Source organism: Strix uralensis, chromosome 34, assembly GCF_047716275.1.
Source record: "Strix uralensis isolate ZFMK-TIS-50842 chromosome 34, bStrUra1, whole genome shotgun sequence".
Classification (NCBI taxonomy): Eukaryota; Metazoa; Chordata; class Aves; order Strigiformes; family Strigidae; genus Strix; species Strix uralensis.
The window spans coordinates 3028594-3050387 of record NC_134005.1 but is presented as its reverse complement, the minus strand read 5'-3'; the positions used below and the strand labels follow the sequence as shown (position 1 = coordinate 3050387).

The 21794-nt window shown below is 53.4% G+C and overlaps 1 protein-coding gene and 1 long non-coding RNA gene across 2 annotated transcripts; one reads left to right on the top strand and one right to left on the bottom strand.

Annotated features, from left to right (window-relative positions):
* Nucleotides 1-4926: 4926 nt before the first annotated feature.
* On the top strand, nucleotides 4927-11520 carry LOC141936831 (uncharacterized). Its single transcript, XM_074854153.1, has 6 exons — nucleotides 4927-4990; nucleotides 5785-6236; nucleotides 7137-7236; nucleotides 8390-8499; nucleotides 9258-9384; nucleotides 11124-11520. The coding sequence occupies exons 1-6, from the start codon at nucleotides 4927-4929 to the stop codon at nucleotides 11309-11311; spliced, it is 1041 nt and encodes a 346-aa protein (XP_074710254.1). The 3' UTR covers nucleotides 11312-11520.
* A 4443-nt stretch (nucleotides 11521-15963) lies between these two features.
* Nucleotides 15964-16515, bottom strand: LOC141936810 (uncharacterized). The gene is made up of 3 exons (XR_012626818.1): nucleotides 16503-16515; nucleotides 16280-16342; nucleotides 15964-16162 (listed from the first exon to the last, which is right to left on the bottom strand). It is a non-coding gene; the product is annotated as an uncharacterized LOC141936810 (long non-coding RNA).
* Between the last annotated feature and the right edge of the window lie 5279 nt (nucleotides 16516-21794).

Here is a 21794-nt window from a genome sequence, read left to right as displayed (position 1 = left end):
TGAGTGGAAACTTCCAAAACTTTGGACTCAGGTAATAGATTCAGATACAGTATATAAACGGTGCAAGTCTTTGGGACATTGGCTACTCACTGAGGTGTCGGCCCAACTCTGAGTTGTCAATAAAGCTAAGCCTAGAGATTCTTTAACAAGCCCGAGGGCATCCGGGGGGTCTCCAGTGCCCAGGATCAGCCCTGAGGTCCACCACCACCTCCCAGAGGTGATACCACCCTGGCCCAAGCCCTGTTTGTCCCCCAGTGGGGACTTTTGGGGTGAGTTTCCCACTTTCTGAGGAGGGAAGAGAAACGACAGGCTGTGCCCCGGGGCCGCGGGGACTCCCCAGCCCTCTGGGCGGACAAGGAGGATGCGGGTGTCACCCCACCTTGCGCAGCAGCAGCCGTTCTTAAATGCAGCCGGCCACCGCGTCCCAGATGGCTCTTCGCTCTGGAGAACAAAGGAAAACCAGGTCACGCTCCACGTCCACCAGCTCTCAACCCTCCGATGTCCCCCTGAGCTCTGGTGCATTGAAGACTGCGGTGGGGAGAAACACCAAAAAAATGGTGAAGAAAGTGCAGGGTGCGCTGCTGCCGCTGTTCTTCCACACCAACGAGAAGATCGAGAGCGTGGCCAAGGTCAGAGATCAGTGACTGGTGTCACGGGGAAGGGCGTGCTGACACCACGGGGGTGGCCTGGCCGTGAGGGACAATGGGATTGTGTGTCACCGCAGGGTCCCGCTGCGCCGGTCCCACCTCCACCGGCCTCCTTCCCCCCTGCTGCTGAGCTGGAGGGGGAGGTGGGGGCCCCCCCAGCCCAGAGGAAGGGTCCCTGCAGCCCCAGCCCCAGCACCAGCAGGGCCGGAGAACTGGGCACAGACATTTCCCTGCTCAGCAGCGGCCCGTGGCCACCGAGCACACGAGTCCCCACGGGCTCTGTGTGCTTTGAGCCCCCATCCCTGTCCCCCAGGGCTGTGCCCAAAGACCCCCCGGGGGGCTGGGGAGACACCCCTCATGGGAGAGGGCTTGGTGAGGACAACCCCCAAAGCCCCGGGCCGGGCTGGACGGGGGCTGCAGCCGTGCCATGGGGTGGGCTGTGCTGCTCTGCATCGCCGCCCTGCTCCAGCCCCGCTGCTCCAGCTGCATCCTCCTTCCCTGCCCTCCAGCACGCACCCCCCAAGGGCAAAAACGAACGCAGGAAAGGCTTTTGCCTTTACAATCCTTTCATCCCTGTCTCCTGATTACGCTTCCCTCTACTGCTGCCCAAATCCAGATGGTTTATGCTTTGGGCCATTTGTTTCACGTACAGAAACTTTGTTTTCTGCCTCTTCTTTTCTTCCATGATTCGATATTTCTCAGCATGACACAGTTCTGCTGCTGTGTTCACTGGTAACATTCTCACCTGCCCACGCTCTGCGCTGGGTTTCTGTCCAGCTCCAAATCCAGGCTGCTATGACAGAAACTCCGAGTTAGTTTCTCACATTTGGAAAACTTCCCTTCTGTAACTGTCAGTGAGGCTTGAAACTGCCCCCACTGGCTGATAGACCAAACCCTTTCTCGTGGTTACTCAAGGAGGTTGTGGGGTCTGATGTCTTTACACTCGAGTTTCATGGCTGTCTTCATCAGCAAATAATTTAAATATGGGGGAAGCAGCAGCAGGCAGAGAATTCACTCTGAGAATGAACCATTTCCTCTGAACCAAAACACTACTGGGACCAGAGGTTACAGCGTCTGCATTTTGTAGAAGTTTTGGAAGGTTCTTGGGAAGATTATCCCTATGTTGTGACTACAGAGAAAGGGAATTTGCCTGCAGCGGAGCAATCTGCCAAAGCAAGTTTTGGCAGAACTGGGAGGAGGTGAAACACTGAAACCCCAAAAGTGTGCTGCCCCCGAATCCCGTTGCACTGTACCTGGGGAGCAGGTGGCATTCGACCTACACACGTGCTCTGGTGTGTATCTCCCACGGGGCTGCCAGCAAGCCAGAGAGAACAGAGGGAAGGTGCAGAATGTTTCTAGAGAAAGATGCAAGAATACGTGGTTAAAAACCAAAATAAACTAAAAAAGAAATACTGTACTGAAGAAAGTACTAGTTAACAAGGAGCAGTGGGAATAAATGGATGAAAGGGAACATTTGCGACGGCCTGGAAAGGCTACTCAAAGAAAAGGCAACACTTTTAGCACAGGTCACCTCCTCCCCTCCACCCGCGGTTTCGAAACCTACTTTGTAAAACCCAATTATGTGTTTCCTTCCCCGGATCAGGCATTTCCCCATCCTCCTTCACCCAGAATGCCTGTTCAGTTCATGAGAACCGTGCTGCCTTTTGACGAGAGCATCCGAGAGAACCAGGCTGTCCCTCAGCACCCTGCATGTGGTTCCCTGCGTTCAGCCCACTGCAGTCACTCCCGTCACGCTGGAATTTGTTCAGTTTTCTCTGTCTTTCTGCACATCCCAACCCCCACTGCATTAGTGCTAGAAGGCTGACGAGTGTGGAAAGATCTGTCAGCATAGTTTTTAAATGCCCAGCTCACATCATTGCAATTTTCTTTGCAGATTTAGGAGGGAACTGCTCAGGTTCAAAGGGTGATCGCAGCTCGTGATCGTGTTGCCAAATAGAAGGCTCAGAGCAATGTATCCAGCACGGCTGGTGCTGCTGCAGTGCTCTGTGCTCTCAGGGAAGAGCACTGTAGTGCATTTCTCAAGGCAATTAGAAAGGCGTGGGAAAAACCCCTTTTCCTTCAAAAAAGGGAAAATAAAATCTTTTTATTGGGTGCACAGTTAAGCACTACTTCTGTACTCCCCGTCCATCCCCTCCCTTCACTTTTTGGGTACGACCTGAAGGACTCAGACAGAACGGCCTGTACTGCTCCGTTGTTAGAGGGGGACGTACTGGAACTTGTAGGCTACAAACCTTGGGAGGCCTGATAAAGGGAAGAGAAAAGCACTGAGAAAAGTGCTGATATGGTGAAGAATTGCTAACCTGTGAGTCATGCTTGATAAAGGGCCGAAGACGGTGCAGACAGCTAGGAATTTAGAGTTTTTTACAGGAGTGGCTTAGTTGCTATTAGTCCAATTGCTAAAGTTTCAGTAGCTACCGATTAGCGCGTGCTGATAAGAATTCTGAAGCATAGCAACCAGTCAATTTAACACACGCATCTTCTGATTTTCTATAAAAATGAGTGTTACATGTAATAAAGTGAGAACTTTGCTTCCATCAAGCCTGTCTCCCGTCTCTCAGTTGCGGCATTCACTCCTTCTGACTAACAAACTCGCTGATTTCTAAACATTTCTGAATTCCAAACTCACTGGCTGTTGTCTTGCCCCACTCGCTTGCTCTTAAATCTTTGGCTTTTGGTGGGAGAAGAGGTAAAAAACTTCTCTGTAAAATTTATACGACCAAAACGGGAACAAAATTATTAGTTTTTATTGCCTGCGATGGCATCTAGCACGTAACACGGAATGGGACTTGAGGTGTTTCCGCGTTGTTCAGAATGATACGGATTTGCCTCCACTGCGTTATCACCGGAGTTTGGGTGGATAGCAAATTAGGGAATCTCAGGGAAATCGATGCCGCTCCCTCAGGAATCCCACGTTGCAGCACACTGTCTCTAGGTCACCACTTGCTAAGGGAAATATGCGAACACTGGGGTTTTGTGGCCTCTAGAAACGTGCTTCTGTTAAACAATTGAAAGCGACTACATCTTCCCTTCTGGACCTTTCCAGAACATACAGTCTCACAAAGTACACCACAGACGGGGGTTATTCTTCTCAAACGGTGCCCACATTATCCATATTTTACACACACTCAGGAGTCAGTATGAACAAAAACTAGTTCTGGTTTTCACAGGGCTTCTCTTGAGGGACAAACCCATCTCACTCACCTGAATGCAGCAAAGACAGGAATTGTCATTCGGTGCGTTTATCTCTGGGCCTCAAAGGAACCTGTAACACACATGAAGAAAACCCTTGTTTTCTTGGGCTTTAAGCAAGATGACTTCTTTAGGGATGAATGGGAAGTACAGCTCTCGAGAAACACAGACACGTGTTTTCATCAGCGTGGGAAAAAACAAGTATGATCACTCAGTTTTAAATGTGTTTTCATTCTGACTGATCCCACAGCAAAGAACCTGGAGGAAATGGCCTTATTTTCAGTTTCAACAATGCTGGAAAGGGCAAGAAATGAGAACCTGACAGCACCACGGTTTTTCACTGTAAAATTAGATGATCAAAGTGTTATTTCTGGCCGTCATTGCTGCATCCTATGAAAAATCTCTTTATAAGCAGAGAGGTGGGGTTGCTTTTATTCCCTTTGCTCGTCACATCATTTCAATTGTATTTCAGGCAAACTGCCCAGTGCCTGCAGTGTGCCACAGCCCGCAGCCCCCGAACAGCCCTCCCAGCTCTGCAGCACCAAGGCTGCGCTGTGTCGCTTTTCAGGAGTTAGATACTATCCAGTAGGAACAGATTATCAGCTTCAGAGAGCGGGGCCTCTCTCACTGCTACGCTTCTTAAGCGAGTAAATGTTCAGTCAGGACGATTCAAGTGAAAGCGGGCACCTTCTCCTTGAGAATGACTTACAGCATCACAGTTATTTCACGTCTGGTATATTTACCCTGTTACTCCTTTCCATCAGTATATATACTTAACTGCATTTCTCGAGAAGGAGGAATTTTATTGCTTTTTACCTTGGATAGGCCCTTCTGTCAGTGCTGGCAGAATGCACCTTCCCCGGCCTTCCTGGGGAATCGCTCGGCGCTGCTGAGGCCGCCCCCGAGTGCTGTGTCCAGCGCTGGGATCCCCAGGACAAGAGAGGCGGGGACAGACTGGAGAGAGTCCGGGGATGGGCCACGAAGGGGATGGAGCACGAGGCTGAGCGAGCCGGGGCTGTGCAGCCTGTGGAAGGCTCAGGGGGATCTTGGCAATGTGCACCAACACGCGATGGGATGGAAGGAGGCAGACGGAGCCACGCACTCCTCAGCAGCGCCCACCAACAGGGCAAGAGGCAACGGGCACAAATGAAACACATAAAACCCCACCTGCACACAAGAAAACACACTTTTTGTTACTGCGAGGGTGGGTCAAACACTGGCACAGGCTGCACAGAGAGGCTGTGGAGTCTCCAGCCTTGGAGTTACTCAAAATCCAACCGGACATGGTCCTGCACAACTGGCTCTGCTGGCGCAGGGGGGGTGGACTCGATGACCTCCAGAGACCCCTTCCCACCTGAACCCCTCAGGGAATTCACAGAATCACAGAATTATCTGCGTTGGAAAAGCCCTTGAAGATCCTCCAGTCCAGCCATGAACCTCACCCTGACCGTTCCCAACTCCACCAGATCCCTCAGCGCTGGGTCAACCCGACTCTTCAACCCCTCCAGGGATGGGGACTCCCCCCCTGCCCTGGGCAGCCCATTCCAACGCCCAACAGCCCCTTCTGCAAAGAAATCCTTCCTAAGAGCCAGTCTGACCCTGCTGCAAAATTCATTTCCCTTCCCTGGCCCCGCTCCCTGCTGCAAAATTCCTTCGCAGCCGCTCACCCAAACGCCCTCGCTCCACCACGGCCCTGGCAGCCCCGCTCTGAACGCAGCGCCGGGCGGTACAAATCCTGTCGCCAGGTGCAAAGTCTGAGTTGCTTAAGGAAGAGCTTCATGGCGGTGAACTGCCACTGACTGCCCTGCGGGAAGATCGGTGCTGTGCCACGCCGGACAAGTATTGGCTGGAAAAAAACACCCAACCCCCCTTGAAAACCCCGCAAAAAACCCAACGCACCCCGCAACGCCTCAAACCCCTCCCCCAGAGCCCTCCCCCCATCCCACCCCCACCGCCCAAAATAAAGAAGCAAAGAGACCTTATTGCCTGTGCTCTGTGCCAGCAGCGTTACACACACTTTCCCTTGGACTCTCCGAAGGGTGTTTCCGCGCGGCGCGGATCGCAGCTGCAGGGCCCGACACCGGGAAGTCACCCCGCACGCAGCCTCACGGGCTGAACTGGGCAGAAAAAGGGTTTATTTGTGAGAGGAAGCGCGGCTGCACAGCCCTGCCCCGCGGCTGGCTCCGGCACCGGGCTCTGCTCAGAGCCGCGGCTTCCGGGCGGGGTCCTGCCGTGCCCGGGGCGTCCCTGTGCCCGCCGGCACGCGCGGGTCAGGCGCTGGGCCGGGCACCTCTAGCGGGGGCCTTGCCGGAGCTGCCCCGGCCCCGCCCCGCCCCGGGACGCTCTTTCCGGCGGCGGCGGCGGCGGCGGCGCGTGCAGGTACCGCGCGGCGCGGGAAGGGCCCGGCCGGGGCCGCCGGCGCCTGGGCCTGGGGACGGGCGGGGCGTCTCCGGGCCCGGCCGCTCGTCCCAGCGGGGCGGGGGAGCCGGCAGCGGGGCTGAGCGGGCGATCGGGTGCCGGGGGAAGAAGCGGCGGGTGCTCGGAGGGGAATCGGTGCCTCTGCTCGGGCACTGAGCTCGGTGCGTGCGGCCTCGGCAGGGCCGGGGGGAGGAAACGCGGCGAGAAGTGTCTGAGGGGCAGAAACGAACTCGGTACCTTCCGGGGAAAAAAACCGCAGCGGGCAGAGCTGTTGAGGTTCATCTGCTAAAGAAGCTGCCAGGTCTGGGAACACTGTGCTGCTGAAGCTCCTCCACTGGCGATGTTGTCTGCGCTCACCGTGAATTCTGCAGCGGCTTCTCCAAATATTCCTTAGCTACGGGTGTTACTGGGGTTTTGTAGACAAGCGCTTTGGGGTTTTCCGAATGCTTCTCGGTGCACGTTGAGGTGAAAGATGCGTCTGGCCAGAGGAAGAGGCAAGGTTTGGATTCTCTAGATACTGATTTGCACAGAAATACAGATTGCTGTGTATTAAATTATGTTTAAATAATGAGGGAGCAATTGTATAGAATGTACAGTTACAGACCAGTTTTGATGCATGTGGAGTGTGTTTACACTCTAGTACCGTACAAAAGAAGTCTTGTGGTAGTCTGTTGCTATGTTGTGCTCCTCAAATCTGCTTTTTTTCCTCTGTTTAGCTGGAGATTTCTGTTCAGCGGGTATTTCTCTGGTGTGCACTTTCCCCCGAGCAAAAGGGCTCAGTCTCAGTCCTGTTGCCCTGAGGTAGCTCCGCCGTAGCTGAAATGTCTCACCATCTCTTCTGTCTCCTGTTTTCTCTCTCAGGGGCCCCGTGGTGAAGAACAGTCCCCAGAGGGCTCTGGTGCTCGCAGACAGCGGCTTGATGGCTTGTGCCGTGTCCCTCTGGTGCCGTCTCCAGGAGCGGGTGAGTGGCGTCACACCGCAGTAAGGCAGCGTCCCGCTTTGGGAAGAAAGTGTGCTGGGTTGGAACCCCTTGGGCAGGCCGGGAGGAGGCTGCCTTCCCGGGTCAGGGCTGAGCGCTGGCCTGTCTTACCTGATGTGGAGTTGATGTCTGCCCCCGCTTTAGCTCTAGAACTACTCTGAGAGCCGGGGAGCTCCGGTTCCCTTAGGCTGTGTCCTTGGAGCTTTCCCACGCTGTGGCATCCCATTGGGGTCCCAAACTCTGACCCGGCGTGAGGAGAAGGGGCCCAGTTTGAGTTTTGTCCCGTTTGGGCGCTGGGGAGGCAGAGTTCTGGGCTGAACGCTGGTGTTAGAGGAGCTGCTTTCCCGTTCCCTGCCTGCAGCTCTGGATACCCCAGGGGACCAGCGTTAGCAAGTGCTGGTGGAGAGACGTGGGGGTGACCGTGCCCAGCCTGCCTGGGTGAGCCTGTTCCGAGTGCCCCCACCCTGTTCAGTCCCACCTGCACCTCCAGAAGGCTTGAGGGGTCGTGGTCACGTCTGCCTCGGGTCACAGTTAACAGTCACGGGTTCAGGTCGGCTTTTTAAGGCGGAAAAGCAACGACGATCTATTTTCTGCTGGGGCTGCCGGTTCCGTTTAGGGTTTGCAGTCGCCATCTCCTGGCGGGTTTAGATTCGTCTTGCACATTCACACACTCCTTAAAATGCTGTGAGCGGCCACTGCTTTGCACAGCAGTTCAAAAGTTTCTGGCAGTCCTACCTGTATCTTGCAGTGTTGCGGGACAGGCACATCGCTGGTGGTGTGTGTGCTTCTGGTTTTGTTGTTTGTTGGACGTCTGGGGGTTGTTTTTTTCAGGAGAAGGTGATAATGAGCAGGCTTCAGCTGACACTGTTGTTTCCTGGAATTTGTACTTTCCTAGTGACCCCCAGAAACGTGGCCAGACGTGCCACAAATGGTATTTCCCGGGGCAAATAGAGGGATTTCTCAGTGCGTGTGAGTTGCAGGAGACATTGGAAATAAGCCGGGTGGTAGATGTCCCCGCAGCTGCCAGGAACGTTAATGATCAGAGTTACCCAGTCTCTGCCCGTGAATCCATTTGTTCTGTGGCTGATCCTCAGTACCAGCTGCTGTCTGTAATTGTGTCTCTCTGGTTGCACAGGATTCCTGGCTGTACCAGACCGGCTGCATGAAATAAATGTGGACTTGCTGGGTCGGTGGCTTTGTGACCATCAGGCACCTTCTGGAGGACGCGGTGGGGGAGCAGAGAAGGTATTAGGTGGCTGCTTTTGTTTGTTCAAAGGTCAGTGGATATTGTTTTGTGTGAAGCTGAAGAGTTTGGGGAAAATAACGTCATGACTCTTAGGAAATACTGTGTAAAGTGCTCAGAGTGTTTTGGCCCTTGTTTTGGTTCTTTGTTGTGTCACTAACACTTGTCCCCCAGTCTTGAAGTGCTCTTGGTTTGAGGCCTCACTTTAGGACAGTCTCTGTACTGAAGTAGGCCTTGCCGGTCACTTGAACCCTGTTAAATCAGGGTCTGAATTGTTTTTGCCGTTGGGAATTCTCTCTTCTTTCGTATTTGTAGAAACATTACTGCTTTAGTGCATGTTAGTCCCGGGCATAATCGTGTTTGACATGGCAGCAGGAGATGGTGTAACCTGGAACAGACTCCACTGACAAATGGATCATCGAGCAAGAGATTCTTTCTTCCCCCCTAAAACTGAAACTAGTTGATCTGAAGCTCTTTGTCCTCACTCCTGAAAAGGGTTTGTGGTTTTTTAGCCTCTCCCATTGAAGGTCAAGGCTGTTTCTTGCATTTTTGTTCCTTGCAGAAGGGGAGAGGTCCCCTAAGAGAAGGCTGCATCCAGGAACTCTCTTTTCTTTCTTCCTGAAGAAACTCAAATTTTAAGTGTTGTTTCTCTGCACCAGTGTTACGACAGCACACCTGGTAGTCTGCAGAATGGCCCGTACAGTTTGCAACGTCGTGTTTAAAGCAACCTCCAGTCATGTTCTGCTTCTCTGTTTGCCAGTTCCCTGACGTGTGGTGTTGGTGGGGGGCGCTGGCAGGTTACGCCGGAATGTGGGAGAGAGAGAAACCGCGGCTTTACTGTGCCTTGGGGCGGGGAGACGGGGGTTTGCTGCCAGCCCAGGAGCATGGTAAGGAATCCTTAACTACCTGAAGTTCACTTCATGAAACCTTCAACTGGAAAAGTGTTTTTTCTCCTCTGAGTGTAACTGGTCACTGGGCTGCAGTTTGATTAGAGGGCAGAACAGGGCGGGGCTGCTGTAGGCGGCTCCTGGGGGAGCACGTGCTGCTTTCCAGGGCCTGTGCGCTGCCACCCCCCGCACGGGAGTCAGCTGCTGTTCTACACAGCTGGGGCTCCCCAAACACCTACCACAGGTTGTTTCTCACAAGACCACTTCGAAGATCTCTGTCAAAATCCTATTAAAAAGCCTCCCTTGCAAATCTTTTGAGCCTTTCTTTCTCGAAAGGCTTTTAGATGGGGTCAAACAACAACTCAGCTGTCCAGTGGCGCGATGAGTTTTCTGCTCAAAGCCTGGAATTAATTTATTTTTCATGACTTCAGAAGGCTTTTGTGTGCAAGGGAATGGCAGCGCTGCTCAGGTGTTCTTTATCCATAAAGTTAAACAAATTAGGAAAAATGTTTTTGAACTCCCTGTTACCTTTGCAAGTGCCACTTCTTTTTGCCAAGGGAATCACAGTCAGGACAGAGGATTATGCCCCACGCTGTCCCCCTGCCCCCCAGGTGATGACCTTCAGCCCCAGCCTGGTGCCCACAGCCACCTCCCCTGGCACCACCACTGTCGCCAGTGTCCAGCCCGTGGCCAGACTGGTGTTGATGGCACCTGCGGTCCCAGTGTCACTGTCACCAGCAGCGTCCAGAAGGACATCGTGGTGTCCCTGCCCCCAGCAGTGACACCCCCATGGGTGCCCCCACCCCAGGACCCAAACTGTCCCCGTCAGCCACCACCTCCCCCAGTGTCCCTCCCAAATCAGAGCCTGGGACAGTCCACAACCACCCCCCCTCCTCTGCTGGGAAAGCCAAGAGGACCCCCGGGTGGTGGCACAGTGCCCCCGGTCTGCCCAGTGACCCTACTGGGACCCTGATGCTGGGGACAGGGGGTAGCCTGGGGGTCCCCCACTGTCCCTGTGGCCCCTCCCAGTGTCCCGTGATCCCTCTATGGTGACAGAGACGGAGGCTTGGGGTCCCCAGAGTGTCCGTGGATGTCCCCCAGTTTCCCCATTTACCCCCCCCAATATCTCCCAGTGTCTCCCAGTGTGCTCCCCTCCCAGGGGAGGGCAGGGCTTGGGGTGGGACCAGCTCCATTAAAACCAGCAGTTCCCATTCCCCGCCCCTCTTCCTCCAGCTCCCAGTGCCCCTCCCTGCACCCACTGACTCCCTCAGTCCCAGTGCCCCCCCCCGCCGTGCCCCTTCACTTCACCCCTCTCCGGCTCCCCCTTCGCCGCCGGCTCCAGACCGTGGCGGTGCTGCAGTGGGTCTGCTCCTGCCTCGCCCTCAGTGAGTAGCTGGGGGTTGGGGATTTGGCCATTTGGGGAGGGGGGGTGTTTCCCAAACCCCCCTGACCCCCCTCGGCCACCCCCTCCTCCTCCTCCCAGCTGCTGGGGACAGCGCCACGCCTGCAGCAACCTGGGCTTACTTAAGATGGAGCTTAAGCGGGCGCCCAGGAGATGGCGAAATCTTCTCATCGGTCGCTGTAGGGACACGAGTCACCACACAGCGCCTTAATGCTCATTTTGGGGAGAAGGAGACATTTTCACACATCCCTGACCTCCAGAGATCCTTGCCTACCGGTACTCTGCTCGTTCCTAATCTAATGAGTTTTGTTTGTGCCTTCTGTGCTCTTTCCCCGAGGAAAAGAAGGGACCCGCGTGTGGTGGGTTGATCTCAGCCAGGAAAAGCCCGACCCGGGGATGGAGCAGCTGATTTCAGCGGCGGCCTTGGGAGCAAGGACAGAGGTGGTCGGGGCTGTGGGAAAGGAGGCGGGGAGGAGGGCATGTGGGGAACACCAGGAGAAGAGAGAGAAGAGAAGGAGGCACTGAAGGTCTGAGTGTAACCACTGCAAACGTAAATTCATCAACAAACTTCATCTGTTTGTTACAGAGCGGAGATGGAGCCAAGGGGTGACATTCCCCAGCACAGTGCTGCCCAGGCACTCACGGACACGGGATTGCTTAAACCAAACTAATTTATTGGGGATTTCTTCAGGGTATTTGTCTATTTCTTTATAATAAAATAAATATTATTTCTATTGGGTATTTATTGACGCCCTCCTGCGCCTCCGAGCTGGAGCAGCGTGCCAGCGGAGCGGGTCAGAGGCTGCGCGGGAAGCGGGGACCCGGCTGGTGTTGGGGTGCTCCCGGGGCAGAGGAGGCGGCGCAGCACGTTCCCCGTCAGGAGCTGCCGGGGGTGCAGCAGCGCGTTGCCGGCAGAGCCCCCGCGGTGCCCAGCGCTGGTGGACGACGTGGCCCAGGGGTGGTCTCGGGGGCGCGAGCAGCAGGCGCTGGGGGATGTTGTTCTGGGGGCACTCGTAGGCGCTGCCCTGTCCCAAGGCTGGATGCGGCCCCGTCGGGAAGGTGTTCTTGGGGCGGGCTTGCTTGGCAGGCGCCGCGGAGCTCCCCGCCTTCTGCAGAGGCTTGTGTCCAGCCAAGGTGTCACTGGGCTCTGCTTTGCCCTCGCAGTCCTCGTCCTCCCCTCTCTGCTCCTCGGCACCGCTGGCGCTTCCCCGCTGGCTGCTGCTGTCGCCGTCAGCGCCGCTCTGCCTGGGCAGCCAGTAGAGCCCCAAGAGCACGAGCAGGGCGTCGGCGGAGGCCCAGAACCACCAGTGCTGGCAGGCCCCGAGGAGCAGGCCTTCCGGAGCGAGGCCGCGCTGCTCCTGGCTGCTCTGCTCCACCTCCTCCATCAGCCGGGTCATCTCCTGCTGCTCCTGCTGCTCCTGCTCCTCGCGCTGCCGCAGGAGCTCTTGCGTGGCCGCGTCTTGCCGGTCCCCGGCTCTCAGCACGTACTGCACGATGCTCAGCAGGGTCAGGACGCGGGTGATGAACACAGCCATGGTCTGGAGGAGGAGGAGGGAGAGAAGGGGCTCAGTGGGGCTGGGTGGGAGGGAGGTGGCGGCTGGGGCAGCAGGGGAGAATATGCCGGGGCTGGGGCCGGGTGGGAGAGGGCCCGAGGGAGCTGGGAGGCAGTAAGGGGGAGGGTGGTGAGCGCTGCAGGGACGGGGACATCTCCCCACAGCCCCCGGGCACTGGCCGTGGCTGGCAGCCCCGGCACCCCTGCGCCCAGCCCCGAGGGCGGCACCTGCCCTGCCCCAGGCGCTCCCCGCAGCGGCTGCGCCCTCGCCCCGGCTGTAGAAACCCCCCTGAGGGGCCAGAGCTTCTGCCCCGGCCCTCGTCCGGCCCAGCCTTCCCCCCACCAGCCTCACCCACCGCTGGCCCGAGCCGTACTGCAGCGGGTGCTGCCGGCTGGCACCCTGGTGACATCCCTGGGTGATTTCTCCTCTGTGATGTCACAGGCACCAGAGCCCCACGGGGACACCCGCCCCTTGGGCCACGGCCACTGCCCCCGGCTCTGCAGCCCCTGCAGCGGGCAAAGCACAACCCCCCTGGCAGGACAGAGCTCCTGGGGCCCCTAAACAGAATCACAGAATCATTCAGGTTGGAAAAGCCCCTCGGGATCATCGAGTCCAACCATCACCGGCCTCTACAAAGTTCTCCCCTACCCCACATCCCCCCACAGCTCATCCAAATTCATACCAGACCTGCAGGTCACACTGTCCAGGAAGGAAGTGGCACCTCAGCTGGCTGGAGCTGTCACCCACGGGCAGAGGTGGCTTATGTTGGCAACGCTTTAGAGCTTCCTTCAGCTCTATTTTCTGCTCCGATCCTCCCGTCTTTTATCACATTCCACCTCAGTTTCCCACTTGCAAAACACCAGCTGAGCAGCCCAGCCGGAGAAGGAGAACCCCCGGCGAGGAGCTGGGGATGGGGAGCCTTGGTGCTACCCCAAGGTGCACCCCGCTGCCTCCTGCCTTGGGCACTGGGTGTCTGGGTGGGTTTGCTGTGAGATGAGGCTTCCCAGCACTGATGCCCTGGTTTAAGTGCTACTTTAGACAGGTGTGTGCTGCCTTCCTCCAGTCCTGCTTGCAACGGGACAAGATTTTTCTCCTCACACTGCAGAGTTGCAGAAGCTGATGAAAAGCTGAGCTGGTTCAGCCTGGAGCTGGTGATTGCAGGCATGGTTTCTGAGCAGCAGGTGCGAGCCGATGGCACTCGTTGCTCTGATTTATTACACTCTGCCATAAATTCGTAAGACCCCACTACCAGAAGAGATCAAAAATGGGCTACTTCAACAGGCCGTAGTTTGAGGAGCTTCTCCTTCCCCCACTCTCCATAAACAGCCTCACCCTGGAGCTTGAGATGTCTTTAATTAAACAGAAGGTTTATACTGTCACCAGAAATAGAAGTCTGGAGATGCTGATGCCCTCATCGGGTGTTTCCTGCCATTGTCCTGGCTGTCGGTCCTAAAGCCTTCAAATATTGCAGGTGCTTCTGACAGACACAAGCAATGGCAGCTGAGTCTCATTTCCATGTGTTCCCCGGCGGGGGCACCTCTATCATGTCCCCAGCGTGGGAAACCAGCTTGGACCGCGGCTCTGTCATGGCAGCAGAACACGCGTGATGAACTGTTTCCTGCCAGTGCTGTGCTGGGGCCGAGAGACAAATCCATAGGAGGAAACATTTCCACTGAATGGGGGTTTTTTCCCCTTCAGTTTCACTCCTTTTGTCAGCACACTTACCTAGAGCAAATATTTAACTTCATTCTTACAAACAGTCCCCGCTGTTTTCAAGAGGAATGGAGAGTTCCTGCAGCACAGGCACCTGCTGCTTGTTGCAGGCTGGTAGCAACCCACTGTTTTAAACACAGCTGCAGCTACAAGCCCATACCCCTGACAGCCTGTTGGCCAGCACCCCAGCCCTTCTCCTGCCCTTTCCCTCGAGCTGTTTTTAACACACACTCTCAAATCCGTGCTTTTTTTTGCCCCCCCTCCCCCGGAGTTTTTCCAGTTTCTGTCTCCCTGTAGAATAAGAAGCCTTGACTCACGCTCTGTGCTGTGCTGGTGCGGAGGTGACCTGGCAGCAAGCAGAAATGCCTGTGTGATGCTGGGGGGACAAAAATAAGAGCCCCCTGATTTGGGAGGAGTGCTCCCAAAATGCCGTGGGGATGTTTAGATCCATTTAGGACATTTGTTTTCCTTCACTGGGTGTTTTTCTGGTTTGTCTCTCTCTCTCCTGCTGTAAAGTTCTGACTGCAAATAATAATTTATTAAAGAACTATAGAATTTATTATTAGTATCTCTTTTATTTTATTAAAACCAAACCACCCAACCACTCGTTTCGGTGGAAGCATGTTCTTTACCATGCAGGCTGCCACAGGTTGATTAGCCCACTGTCATGCTAAGAAAGGCTGTGCTGGTGGTGATGTTCTTCTGCCAGCCTCCAGGAAAAAAAAGAAAAAATCCATTTTTTTTACTTGGAGAACTGAAAATCAAGGTTAGTTTTACTGGCTGGAGCTCAGCTATAGCAAAACTTGGGAGGGAGCAGCTCTTGTCCGTGGGGAGCGAGCTGGGCGCTCCTCACGCCCCCCCAGCCCGGCACACGGGCTCCTCTCCCCGCTCTGTCCCCTCTGTCCTCTCTTGCCCTCTTCCAGCCTTCCCTTTCTTCATCCCTCACTTCTCCTCTGTCTCTTCCCCCTCTCTCCCCCTCTCTCTGGCCCTGGTCAGATACTTCCTTCACCCCCACCGCTATTGCGTTCTCCGAACACCAGAGCGAAAAGCGGGAAGAATTTCTTCACCGCGAAGGTTGTCGCACACCAGGACAGGCTGCCCAGGGAGGTGGTGGCGTCCCCAGCCCTGGCGGTATTTAACAGACGCGTAGACGTGGCGCTCGGGACGCGGTTTAGTGGTGGGTTCACCAGTGTTGGGTTCACGGCCGGACTCGGTGACCTTAAAGGTTTTTTCCAACCAGAATTATTCTGATTCTCCAATTCTATTAATTCTCTAGTGCTGTCTTGCACCCAGTAAGGGAACGCTACTGCTGGTACCTGAAGGGATTTTGGGGTTTTTTTGAGAGGCAAAATTGCCACTTGGTGTCGTGGTTTAACCCCAGTCGGCAACTAAGCACCTTCCCCCCCAGCAGGATGGGGGAGGAGAATTGGAAAAGTGAGAGAAGTGGTGGGTTGAGATAAGAACAGTTCAATAACTGAACTAAAATAACATCAATAATAATAAATTGTCATGAAAAGGAAAAATTAGCAAAGAGACGGAAATGAAACCTAAGGAGGACAAGTGATGGCAATGAAACCAACTGCTGACCACCAACCGACCAGTGCCCAGTCAAAACCAGCCCAGCTCCCCAGTACAGGAGAGGATTTTGGTGCTGGGACAAATGGCGACGTGCCAGCTTGGCGTGGGGGTGCCTTTTTGTGCCCTGAGACCCCTCGGGAGGGGCAGGATGGGCTAAAGCTTCCCTCCTCCTCCTCCTCCTCCTCCTCCTCCTCCTCCTCCTCCTCTCCGGGCTTTGTGGTCTCGCGGGACACCCCGGGTGCGGGTGTGCGGCCCTGGGGGCAGCGGCACAGGGACACTGCTCGGGGGCTCCCCGTGGGAAGGACACCGTGGGACTGGGCTTGTTGCTCCAGCTTGATTTAAAAAAAATTTTATTGAAGTACGGCCTTTCCCCGAGAACTGCACCTCTCCGAGGCTCATCAGGCGCAGCACCACAGCGACCGCAGGCTCCATCCTGACCTTGGCTTCTGCTTTAGAGCTGTCAGGATGAGGACGGTCTGAGCTGCCAGGCACCTGATGGAGTGCTCAGCGTCGTTCTCCAAGGACTGGAGGGCTGCGAGAGAAGGAAACAGAGCAGAGGTGAACCCCCCCTGCCCGCAGAGACCCCAGGAGCCCAGGCTCTGTCCCCTGCCCCACCAGCCCCCGCCAGCACAGCACTGCCCCTACTCACCACTCTGGCAGATCTCCCACAGCTTCTCCAGCCTGAGGATCCTCCGGCGCCGCGCAGCAAGCCCTGGGGCACAGAGCTCCTGTCAGAGCTCTGCTCCCCCTCGGCAGGGCTGTCCCCCAGCAAGGACAGCACCCGAGGGTGCTGGGAACCAGCAAGACTCCCAGCGAGCCCCACCAGTGGGGACTGGGGCTGGGCAACCAGAAACGGGTCCCCGGGAACTCACCGATGAACCTGACAGCTGCCTCTCGCACGCTGGCCTGAGGGTTCTCCACGTAGAGTAGGCTCTGGAGCAGATACTCGTCCGGGCTGTTCCTCTTGTGCATTATCTGAGGGAGCACAAGGGCACGGGGCTGGTACGGTCCCTCCGCAGCCGTCCGGACCAGTCCCTCCTGCCAGCACCCCGCTCCCTCCCAGTGACTCCCGTCTCCCAGCCAGGAGCCCCGTGGGGCTGAGGGCCAGAGAGCGCTGCAGGCAGAGGGGTCTGGGGGTGCTGAGACCCCTCCGTCCCGCTGCCAGGGCCCAGATGGGCCGGGGTCTCCTGGAGAAGAGCCCTTGGGGGCGGCGTGCTGGAGGGCAGGGAAGGAGGATGCAGCTGGAGCAGCGGGGCTGGAGCAGGGCGGCGATGCAGAGCGGCACAGCCCCGTCCACGGCACGGCTGCAGCCCCCGTCCAGCCCGGCCCGGGGCTTTGGGGGTTGTCCTCACCAAGTACTCTCCAATCAGGTGTGTCTGCCCTGTCTCGGCCAGGAAGCTGGGCCTCCTCCAGCCCAGGAACTCTGCACAGGCGCGGAGGGTGTCCCAGGAAGCCTGTGGAGAAGCAGAGGCTTGGAGATGGCACCAGAGCCCAGGGAAGGAGACCTGGCATCCTCCTCCTCTGCAAATGCACCTGTGGTAGGACATCATCCGTGCTGAGTCATCCTCCATAAATGGAAAAACCCAAGAAAAGCCCGCGAACATTGTTACAACTTCGCAGACCCCTCAGGGAACACGCCCATCTTCTTGAATATGTATAAGGACTACATTATAAAAGGAATCAGTTTTGTTGTGTGTGTGTGTGTCCTGGTAGAGGAGAGACTCCCGGCACACCCAGCGCTATTTGCTTGTCTTTATTCAAACAATAAATTCGGAGTTAAGTTTTTAAAATCTTAAGGAGTCTGAGCTCATTTATAACAATTGGGGGCTCATCCGGGATGGTCTTAGATCCTGCATTCTGACTCAATACAGGGGAGGTGCCCCACCACTAGGTGTCTCCTGGTGAAGTCGGATCGGGACTAACACCATCCTGAACCCGAATAAAGACAAGCAAAGAACTTAATTTTTTTTGTGAGCTCCCTTGCCGGCTGCAGCAAGTTTTTTTTTTGCCCGTAATTCTGCGCGCGAAGATCCGGACGAAGATGACAGAGTCGTAAGAATTGCATATACCGTTCTGTTGGGTGGGATCCAGTTGTCTGTGTGTGAGTGAGAGTGTGACTGAGACGGAACCTAGTTCCGAAGTGATTGTGGAGGTCTTTTAGCCGCGGTTCCAATCTCCCGCGAGGGAATTGGCCGGTGAAGGACCGAAGCGATTCCTATAGGATTCGTGGGTGGGTGATAGGTCCTAAACCCCCTGCGGGACACTCTCACTGGCAACCGAAGGGCTGTAGGAATTACCATGTAAAATTCCTAGATGGGTCAGAAGAAATCGAAGACCCAGGACCAGAGGAAAGGGAGCAAATTATTAGACATACCTCCAGAGAGTCCATTAGCCATAATGATTAGAAATTGGAACTAAAGGGGCCCCAGAAAAGGAAAGAGCAAATTAAAGTTAATACAGTACTGTATGGTTGAATGGCCAAAGAAACCTTTAAGACCACATGTCTTTTGGCCTGTTTTTGGATCCTTCGAAGACTGGATCTGTCAAGCTTTAAATGAATATGTTAATTCAAAGAAACCTTTTCATCAAGAAGAGAGTGATTATGCAGGATTGTGGGGCAGGACTTCACGTCCCTTTCCAGCCTCAATACTTACCTTAAAAACAAACAAAAAGTTTGAGGAAGAAGAAGGAGATAAAAATAAAAAGGAGGAAGAAAAAGATGATGAATGGGAACCATTAGATAACTTGCCGCCTCCATACTCTAACTATTCAGCTCTGACAGCCCCAGAGGCTTTAGCGGCTCCGGCGGCCTTAACGGCTCCCCGGCGACTTTAACAGCCCCGGCAGCTTTAACAGCGGCAGTGGCTTTAGCCCCGGCGGCTTTAACAGCGGCAGAGGCTTTAGCGGCCCCGGTGGCCTTGACGGCTCCGGCAACGGTTCCCCTTCCACCTCCTGCTGCATGCACAAGAAGTAAAACTGCTGTAACTGAGGGAGCTTCTTTATATCCCTTACGGGAGGTACCCCTCAGAGGCAATCAAGGAGGCATCGGATTTGTAACAGTCCCGTTAAACACCACCGATGTAAGAAACTTTAAAAAAGAGATGGGGACTCTATTAGATGATCCTCTCGGAGTAGCTGAGAGGTTAGATCAATTTTTAGGTCCCAATACTTATACTTGGGAAGAAGTGCAGTCCATTTTAAGCATCTTAGTTACTGCTGAAGAGAGAGGAATGATTAGGCAAGCCGGAATGAGAATTTGGGAGAGACAAAATCAGGCAGGACCCCCAGGGGATCATAAATGGCCAAATGTGGATCCCCACTGGGATCACCAACAACCCCAGGGGAGACAAAATATGAGAGATCTAAGGATACTGATTATTCAGGGGATAAAAGAAGCGGTTCCCCGAGGACAAAACATTAATAAAGCATTTAATGAACAGCAGGGAAAAGATGAATCTCCAACGGAATGGTTGGAAAGGTTAAGAAAAAGCTTACAAATGTATTCTGGAATTGATCCGAATACAGTGGCTGGAACCGCACTCCTCAGAACTCAATTTGTAGCTAAATCCTGGGGAGACATAAGAAGAAAACTAGAAAAACTAGAAGATTGGCAAGAAAGAGGATTGGAAGAATTACTTAGAGAAGCTCAAAAAGTTTATGTTAGGAGAGATGAGGAGAAGCAAAAAGCAAAAGCGAAAATTTTTGTGGCAGCATGTGGCAGGTGCATCCGCCCAGTGAAAACAGAGCTTCCTGGCTGTTGAAATGTGGCAGCTTTTGGCTGTCTTTGTTTTCAGGGTCTTGCGGTAGTTGAGACCTTCGACCAATGGAAGCCGCTATTGACTACAGGTCAGATTCGGTCTGGGTATAAACGGAGTCCCTTGGGGGAGCCATTTTGAGCTCGTCCCCCTGGAGCTGCACGCTGCGGCCAGAGGACTCTCCCCTTGGGTTCGGGACGCCGCCCAGGGAAACTCCTCGAGGTGCCTTGGGTTGGGATGCTGCCCTGAACAGGTCCTCGAGGTTGAGAGCCCTCACTTTCCAGGTGAGTGATAGAGCGTTTTGGGTTGTCGTTAAACCCTAGGTAGTGAAGCTTTGTTTACGTTTGGGGTTGCCGTTAAACCCCTGGGGTGTGAGGTTTTGTTTTATGTTTCGGGTTCCCGTTAAACCCCAGGAAGTGAAGTTTGCGTTTGGGGTTGCCGTTAAACCCCTGGGGAGTGGGGCTTTGTAAAGTCTTTTGGGTTATTGTTAAACCCCAGAAAGTTATTCTGTCCTCCTCTTGCAGACATTCGGATCTGTAATCTACGGAGGGCTGATTGGTGGTTTTAGAAAAAAAATAAATTTATTTATTTATTTTTAAAAATTGGTGGTGGGTTGCTTATTTGTAAGCCTCCGTAGCACAGCAGTAAGAGAGAGTCAGAAAAATAGGGTTCCATCTGGAGAAATAAAGGGAAAAAGAATAGAACGAACACCCCGAGGACGGCTTTATCAAGAAAAATTCACAGTCCCTGTCTGTTACTACTGTAATAAGAAGGGACATGTTAAAAGGAACTGCCGTAAACGGGAGCAAGACGAAAAAATGTTTAAAGATGATTAGGGGTGTCAGGGGCTATACTTACTGGGGACTTTAACATCAACAGAGCTCTTGATAAAATTATTGATAGGTCCCCACAAAGAAGAGGTTTTATTTTTAGTAGATACGGGAGCTGAAAGGTCAACTATTCAAAGACTCCCAAAGGGGATAGAAAAAGGAAAAGATTATACTTCAGTAATAGGAGCAAAAGGGGAGCCTTTTAAAGTTCCTATTCTGAAAAATGTAGAAATAGAAACAGAAAACAAAATCTACCTCAATGATTTACTTTTACTCCCTGAGGCAGAATACAATTTATTAGGAAGGGATCTGATTTTGAAATTAAATCTAAGCATCCGAAGCCAAGGGGATAAATTACAGATCCAGCTATATACTTTAACACAAGAAGATGAAAAAGCTATAGACCCCTCAGTATGGTATAAGGAGGGGGAAACTGGAAAAATAGAAATGACCCCCATAAGTGTCCAAATAATGGATCCGGGTCGTCCAATCAGAATTAGACAGTACCCTATACCAATGGAGGGCCGGAAAGGATTAAAACCTATAGTGGATAGACTTTTAGAAAAAGGAACTTTAGAACCATGCATGTCACCTCATAATACGCCCATCCTCCCTGTAAAGAAACCGGATGGGACATATAGAATGATACAAGACCTAAGAGCTGTAAATCAGCGAACAATTGGTAAATTCCCTGTGGTGGCAAATCCCTACACTTTACTAAGTCATATATCCCCAAAACATACTTGGTACAGTGTGATAGGTTTAAAAGATGCCTTTTGGGCCTGCCCTCTAGATGAAGAATCTAGAGATTATTTTACTTTTGAGTGGGAAGACCCTGAAACAAGACGGAAACAACAATTAAGATGGACTGTGCTGCCACAGGGGTTCACAGAGTCACCAAATCTATTTGGACAGACCCTAGAAAAAATATTACAAGATTTTATATTACCTAAAGAAGTAAAACTACTACAATATGTGGATGATTTATTAATAGCAGGAGAGACTGAAGAAGGGACACGAGAGACCACTATTAAATTGTTAAATTTCCTAGGTGAAAAAGGATTAAAAGTGTCCCGATCAAAATTACAGTTTACAGAACAAGAAGTAAAATATTTGGGACATTGGTTAAGCAAAGGGAAAAAGAAGCTGGACCCTGACAAAGTGTCTGGGATTTTATCCCTAAGACCCCCCAAAACAAAGAAAGAAATTCGACAAGTGTTAGGATTATTAGGATATTGTAGACCCTGGATTGAAAGCTATAGTGAAAAAGTAAAATTTTTATATGAGAAATTAACTAACAACCAAATCAAATGGTTTACAGAAGACGAGGAAAGATTGGAAGAGATAAAAAAGGCATTAATACAAGCACCTGTGCTAAGTTTACCAGATTTGGAAAAGCCTTTTTATCTTTTTGTAAATACATCAAATCAAACAGCATATGGCATTCTTACTCAGGATTGGGCAGGAGTAAGAAAACCCGTAGGATATTATTCTAAATTACTCGACCCGGTAAACAGAGGGTGGCCTGCTTGTCTTCAAGCTCTAGCTGCCACAGCACTGCTTATAGAAGAAGTTAGAA

Coding starts and splice junctions, on each gene's coding strand:
- LOC141936831 (XM_074854153.1), top strand. CDS start 4,927: ATGGGATGGAAGGAGGCAGACGGAGCCACGCACTCCTCAGCAGCGCCC. Junction 6,237..7,136: donor GGCGGCGGCGGCGCGTGCAG/GTACCGCGCGGC, acceptor TTTCTCTCTCAG/GGGCCCCGTGGTGAAGAACA. Junction 9,385..11,123: donor GCTGCCAGCCCAGGAGCATG/GTAAGGAATCCT, acceptor TCTTTCCCCGAG/GAAAAGAAGGGACCCGCGTG.